The following is a 6,678-nucleotide window of genomic DNA, read 5'->3' on the forward strand; positions in this document are numbered from 1 at the left end:
CCTCCATTTGCAAGCTGATCGCCAAACCTTTGCTTCTCCTCCTCCTCCTTGCATTTCCTCTGAAAACCAAGCTTCTCTTTTCCCCCCTCCACTTCCACTTTGAAGCCAACTTTAAAATCTGCCTCCTAAATTCTGCCCTCGACTTATCCACGGGGCATATCAAAATCCAAGATTTTGATCCTAAAACCTTCCCTCGACTTATACATGAGGTCGACTTGTACATGAGTATATACAGTATGTGCTTTTTTTCTCTTTCAAAAGACCCCTCATGGAGACACCTTGTAGCAGTAACAGAATGTTTGTGGACATAATCAATAGTGGATTCAGCCACAAAAGAAACTTTTGGAGTAAGATTTAGGACACCGGAGCTCCACCCAGTACACACTGAGCAGTAAAACACTTGCTCTTTGATTAGCAGTTAGTTGTAAGGATCCTATTTTTAAATAAACTTTTTGAAGTATGGGAGTATTGGGTAGTTACACACACACACCTACACCTTAATACTGGTAATATACCTTGATTCATCTGCTGTTAAGTGCTTTACATATCAATTATTTTAAGTTATTCCCTTCCTTGTTTCATTTCCCCCTATTAGGATTTCAAGCACACAAAATCCTTCATTATTTAAAAGAAATACATTCTCTGAAGATCACCAAATGGTCAACTGCTACACAGAACATCTCAGCTCCAATCTGTATATATGAAGAGTGGCACATATAGAAAGTCAGTTACTACTAAATGAAGAGAAGAATGTAAAAAGTTGTTAAACTGACAGTACTTTTTTACTGAAAGATGACAATGGTGTATATAAATGTTAAGGGATTTCTCGATGGATAATGTATCCACAAAGGTATTAAACTAAGAAAACTAAGCAATGAACAATGAACTGTATTTCAGTCAGCTACAATAGAGCCACCAAAAGTGCAAAGACCTGGAAAAAGTAGTAATACTAGCATACAGACAAAAGTAGTTAGTTTCTGTGACAAAATGTGGCCATATTCTCTATCTCAGAGGTTGTGAATGGAAATTGAAAAAAATCTATGGCCATACACTATCTCCAGGTTTAGAGGCCCCACACCTCTACTCCACAGGTGTTGCTGGGGAACAGCAATTTAATTGGCCTCTTAAGAAATGGAACACAGGATTATAGAGATTTACAGATTTATCTAGCTAGGGTTTTCAAGAAGCCAGTTGTCTGGATGCAAGCAAAGTTCTCACCATCAAATCCCATCAGTTATCTGTTCTCCCAGCTCTGGTTTGTGCTTGGAGACTGTCAGTGCATCACTGAAGCTGAGTCTGCCAAAACTGTTCATGTCAATAGTGAAGATGGAGAATAACGTCAACATGCCCTCTCTTGTGAGAAATTGATGTGTTACACAGACAACGGACTGTTAATAGACATATTTGGTAGGAATGGCCCTGAATTTGTGACTTGTAAATTACTATTGGCTCAATAGCTGGACTTACTCTACTGGATACTTTCATTTGAGGGCTTGCTCTTGTTCCCACAGCTGAGAGCAAGAACCACAGTTGATAACAGGTGAAGGCTGAGAAAGCTGAAGATCACATGTGGATGCCTATCCTTAATGAGATCATGATTTTTTGTCACTTTTGTAAGCTACCCTGAAGACTTAAATGGCTAAGTAAATTAATTTTTTTAAATGTTGGGCATTGGAAATTTTGTTTGCAAGCTGGATCAAAAGAGCATTGCTTTTACCATATTTTTGCCAAGTGCCTTGACATCATCAAATCATATCATCATTGATGAGACTGTTAAGTTGTAGGTTTGCTGGTGTGTGTTTTATCAGGTTGGTTTTTTTTTAAAAAAAATCTCGTTCCAAAACCTGAATTTTAGGAAGACACGTTTTGCTTCAGAAGAAATCCTTTCCCACATCCAATACTAGTGAGTAGCTTTAAAACAAACAAACTTTCAGACAGTATTATAAACAATCTATTTTGTTTTTGTGGCTGAGATTGCAGTTAAAGCAGGCATTGGTCACCAGGTGCCTTCCAAATGTTCCAGCTCCAGAATAAAGTCTCCATATTGTAAGACTGCATTAAATCACTGGAATGTACAGAAAATTTCAGAAATATATACAGGGTTTCAGCTGTCTGAACAATTGTTTTAACAAATGTAGTTCATATTTAGTGTTTTGATTTTTTATAATTTCCCACCCATGATAATAGTTTCTTAACTCTGTATGCCAGAAAGAAGCAAGCAGTTACATTTAATTACTTGTGTATTAGAAAAACAGAAATTGTTTGGATTTATACAGCATTTACCTTATATTAACATACTTCTGGACCTCTCTTGTAGAAACTGGTACACAAAACTTAATTTCCTTTTCCATTTATAGGCACCACTGAATCAGAATCCTAATTCATAGATTTAAACACTGAACTGTTTATTGAAATCACAATCACAGCCCTATTCAACAAACCCGACTATGTTGCTTGGTGTACACATGGTATCACATCACTTCTGTTCCTCTTCAAATTTAGGTTCTGCCAAGAGGGAAAACAAGCTGTCAGTTTACTCTGGGGGAAAAAATTACTTCCTAGAGGAAAAGTTCTGCAATATGATACTAATAATTTACCAAAAGTTAAATCCAACATAATAGACATTTCTTCTACGCATACAACTGTAGCTTTAGACTGGCAAGTATACAGTGATCATTCCAAATTTTCAAAGAGTCAGGATCAGCAAGCACTGCCGTAGAACAATATAGGTTGAAGATGACTGAATCCCAATGAAATATGAATTTTTCAGAAGCAAGGCTTGTTATACTGCCTCTGACACAAGTAACTGTCATATTTAAAAATCAAAAAATGGAATTATTTGGCTAGGTGAACCAATAAAAATTAGTTCAGAAGTAAACTAGAAAACCCTATCTTACTGCTTGAGCTAAAATCAGAACTATCACATGGCCTCCTATCCACTTCTGCCTATAGACAGCAAATATATATGTGCACCTTTGTTATGCTGCATCAGATATAAGAAATAAAATTCCTCAAAGTTGTTATATTCTGTTGTATGTGCACATTCTGTTGTTACAGCACATAGAGCACTTGGTTGTATTTACTATGTAGATATATTGCATCGGTTTACTCTTAGATATCTTAAAGCAAATCATGAATAGAATAATTAATTACCAATTGAAATACCCCTTGAAATTTGTGTGAATTGGAACTGGTAACACCTGACCAATTGGCTGTACTGCCCAGCCAATTTGCACAATCCAATTTCTGAGACATCCATTTCCCATACTCAATTATTGATCCATGACATTTCTAGAAACTTACCTTCAAACTTGAAGTCTGGAAATTTGGTGAGGTCACCACCACCATACAACCGTTGGAGTTTCAAAACTTGTTCATTCATGTCTCTCTCATATTCTGTGCCTGCATCAACCGGGCCACCAGCTTTTCTGCAAATCAATAATATTTTATGTAATAATGGCCTTGGAAGGGTACAGAAATCAGCACATGTTTGTTTTAATACTGTAGTTATTAAACTCTGCATATGTATGTTTTGAGGTTAAAATCCATCCTTTTATCACAAACATATCAAATAATAAATCTAAATTTTAACTTTATTATAGTTCTACCAACGTGCAACCGGCATGCCATTACTATTTATGCATACTTGCTAGATGACTACATCGTTCATCTACCCCATTTGTGGCTCCCTCTAAAATGAAAGAGTTCCCTCTAAATGCCAGTCCATCCCTTCTTTGGTAATGGACATCTAAAGGATTAAGAAGAAGCAAGAACTAAATTTGAGGTAGGAAAGGAAGAAGTGGGTCAGTTATTTCCCTTCACAGAAAAACCATTGGGCAAAATCAAAACTGTTGAGGAGCAATGAATAAATCTTTCCCAATGGTGAGTGGGTAGAAGAGATTTGTCCAGGTGCTTATTGGTGAATGGCATTTAAAGAAAAAGCTGAAGAAATGTTTTCCCCTCCTCCTAATCACTAAAAAGAAGTGCTCAATTGCTTGAAGAGTAGAAGAAATGGACAAGAGTCCTGCTTCACTGCAATACAATAATTATATTAACATATTTCACATCCTTTGTGGATGTGAACAGCAGCATCAAACAGTATTATTGTCATACACATCATATACCATGATGTGTGAGAAGAAATAGTGCTGTCTAGTCAAGACTGTGTGTATAATTGCTGATCTCATACTAATATCATCCCTGATTCCCTCCCTGACAACAGTATACAAAATTACTTTTCAATTAAAAGTGCATAGCCAAATCACCAAAAGAAAAGATGTGTAGTGTTTCCTCTCACAATGAGACAAAAAGACTTGAACATCTTTAGGAGACCATGGGACGAAACAGACAGCTGCGAAGGGGCTTGAAGCTGCCCCTGAGAAAGTTGGATTGGGGGTGCGGCAGCTGCAACCCCAATCCACCTTTTTGCCAGTCCAAAAAGAAGTGACAAAATGCCACTCCTATTTGCACAGGCAAAAAGCTGGCTTTATAGTGCTTTGGTGACATGCAGCATCTAAACGCCATGCTGCCAGAGCACCCAGAAGGCAGTTGCCATACAGCAGCTGGGTGGCATGAGCCAGCTTCTAACCAGCTTGGGGGCATGGCATACGCACAACGCACATCCCCATGATGTCCAGAAGCTGGCTTCATGCCACCCAGCTGCTTGTATGGCAACTGTCTTCTGGTGCTCTGGCAGCATGGCGTTTATGCTGCATGTCACCAAAGCACCATAAAGCCAGCTTTTTGCCTGTGCGAAAAGGAGTGGCAGCTTTTCATGCAGGTTTGTACTGGCCCTAACATTTTTTTTTCTTTCCCATATAGCAATCAAAACAATTCCAAAACACAATAAAATTGTTTTCCTTAGTTAAGTGTTCAATCCACGCTAGTCACCACTCCTTATAACATGAGGCTGTCACAGATACTCCTCCTAATCTTTTCAAAATTGAATGATGACCAATCCGCCAGCTACTAATAAATAACCTATTATGAGTTTGTGAGATGCCTTTGCACTGAGTCCTCCAGAAGGGACACTTCCGGAGCCTTTCTAATACGTTGGTTAGTGATACACTTTATTCCAGAACATACTGCATCCAAGAATTTAGAAACTTTACTACAGAACCACCACACATATAAATGATGGCTTTTAACTTTACAGTCTGACCAGCAAAAAGGGGAAAGAACAGGGTCAAATAAAATTTATGTCATTTCAATCAAAGTCTATGAGCAGCAACATGGTGCAGTGGTTTGAACATTGGACTATGGCCCTGGAAAGAAGGGTTTGGTTCCCTGCTCAGCCATGGAAACCCAGTTTGGGTGAGTGAGTCACATGCTCTCAGCCCCATAAAACACTTTAGGGTCAGCATGAATTGGAAGTGACTTGAAAGCACACAGCTATATAGCTATAGGCATCTTCAGTATAAAATATACCTTTGTTATTGAATTCTGAATAACAAAGGATGTTTTCGTGGATCCCTGGCAGCCCCTTCGAAAATGAAGACATTCAAAGGCTTTGGCCTCCATACGCAATTAAGGCAGTGGACTAACAACACCTTTTTAGTTCCTGAGGTTTGGGAAACTAAAACCTTAGCTCCATTTATTCTACAGTCACGAGACACCACTTGAAGAGATTCAAAACCAGATGAATGACTGAGGTGCTCATTTACTCACTGGCTTTTAGTGTTGTAATCTCTGATCTTGTCCAAGAAGAGTTTCTGTACCGGATCAAGTTCCTTTGCCTTGTTGAACGCAATGGCAGAAAAGCCAATGTTTCTACGCAAGTGGACAGCGAACGCTGAGTGGAGAAGAGAAGAGATCCTGAAGAGCTGCTGGAGGATCATGATGGATCTGCAGATCTTTCAGCTGCAAACAAACAAGCAAAGAGCGTCTGTCAACAAAACATCTGATCATGCTGTCTATTATTCCTGCTCAACTTGTACAAATGCTGACTATCCATCCGTAACGAAGCAGCAGAGGCTGGATGGCCATCTTGGCCCTCGGGGTCCCCCCACCCGAACTCCATGACCCTGGAGAGCCAAGCCCGACAACGTCCGGCGAGAGGGAAGGCTTTGGGCGCCGCCTCCGCCTTGGAAAAGGGGAGACCAAAGGAGGGCAATGTGGGGCCTGACGAAAAGGGAGCTCAAGGCACTCATGGAGACATTAAGGCCGTGCTTCTGGGTCCTCTTCCAAATGGAGGGCCTTTCTGAAACCCCTCCCTTTTGGGAGGCTGGGATGGAGGGCAGCCCCGAGGAAGGAGGACGCGCCTCCCCTCCCTCCTCCGGCCTGAGCTCCCTCGAAGGACTGAGGCCTAGTCTCACCCTAGCCGTCTCCGCTCTCCTCGGCCTCCGTCCGCTGCTGCCGCTGCCGGTCACCTTGCCTAAGGCCCCGCCCCCAGGCCGCGCAAGGGCTGTCGGGAGCGCCTCCTTTCACACCCTTCCGCGACCCCTCGCCCTCCTCCCCTTCGCGAGGCCCACTGACTCACCGCGATCCCTCCGTCGCCTGAGGCACAAAGCCCACCAGAGCCCCGGGGAGCACCGCTTACTCTCCTGCTCCTGGGTCGCCCACCGGAAGTTGCGAGGTTCACTTCCGGTTTAGAAAACAAGAGGAGACGCAGCCTTTTGCTTTCGCGAGGTGGCGCTAGAGAGAGCGAGAGGGAGAGCGAGCGAGCGAGCGAGCGAACGA

General features: G+C 41.4%; 2 protein-coding genes across 5 annotated transcripts in view; one reads left to right on the forward strand and one right to left on the reverse strand.

Moving 5' to 3' along the window:
• Positions 1-3,025, forward strand: part of JAM2 (junctional adhesion molecule 2) — a 35,963-nt gene extending 32,938 nt beyond the window's left edge. For both annotated transcript variants that reach the window (XM_042460722.1, XM_042460721.1), the window contains one exon: positions 596-3,025. In XM_042460722.1, coding sequence (XP_042316656.1) covers positions 596-628 — 33 coding nt within the window. In that variant the 3' untranslated portion in view covers positions 629-3,025. The remainder of the gene's footprint in view (positions 1-595) is intronic.
• On the reverse strand, positions 2,385-6,663 carry ATP5PF (ATP synthase peripheral stalk subunit F6). 3 transcript variants are annotated; one of them, XM_042460725.1, is made up of 4 exons: positions 6,539-6,663; positions 5,668-5,859; positions 3,304-3,428; positions 2,385-2,505 (listed from the first exon to the last, which is right to left on the reverse strand). In XM_042460725.1, the coding sequence occupies exons 2-4, from the start codon at positions 5,835-5,837 to the stop codon at positions 2,477-2,479; spliced, it is 324 nt and encodes a 107-aa protein (XP_042316659.1). In that variant the 5' UTR covers positions 5,838-5,859; positions 6,539-6,663; the 3' UTR covers positions 2,385-2,476. The 3 variants fall into 3 exon arrangements, with proteins under 3 accessions (XP_042316659.1, XP_042316657.1, XP_042316658.1); XM_042460723.1 differs by having other exon boundaries at positions 6,479-6,617; XM_042460724.1 differs by lacking the exon at positions 6,539-6,663 and adding an exon at positions 6,315-6,457.
• Positions 6,664-6,678: the final 15 nt, after the last annotated feature.

Source organism: Sceloporus undulatus, chromosome 3 (assembly GCF_019175285.1).
Source record: "Sceloporus undulatus isolate JIND9_A2432 ecotype Alabama chromosome 3, SceUnd_v1.1, whole genome shotgun sequence".
NCBI lineage: Eukaryota > Metazoa > Chordata > Lepidosauria > Squamata > Phrynosomatidae > Sceloporus > Sceloporus undulatus.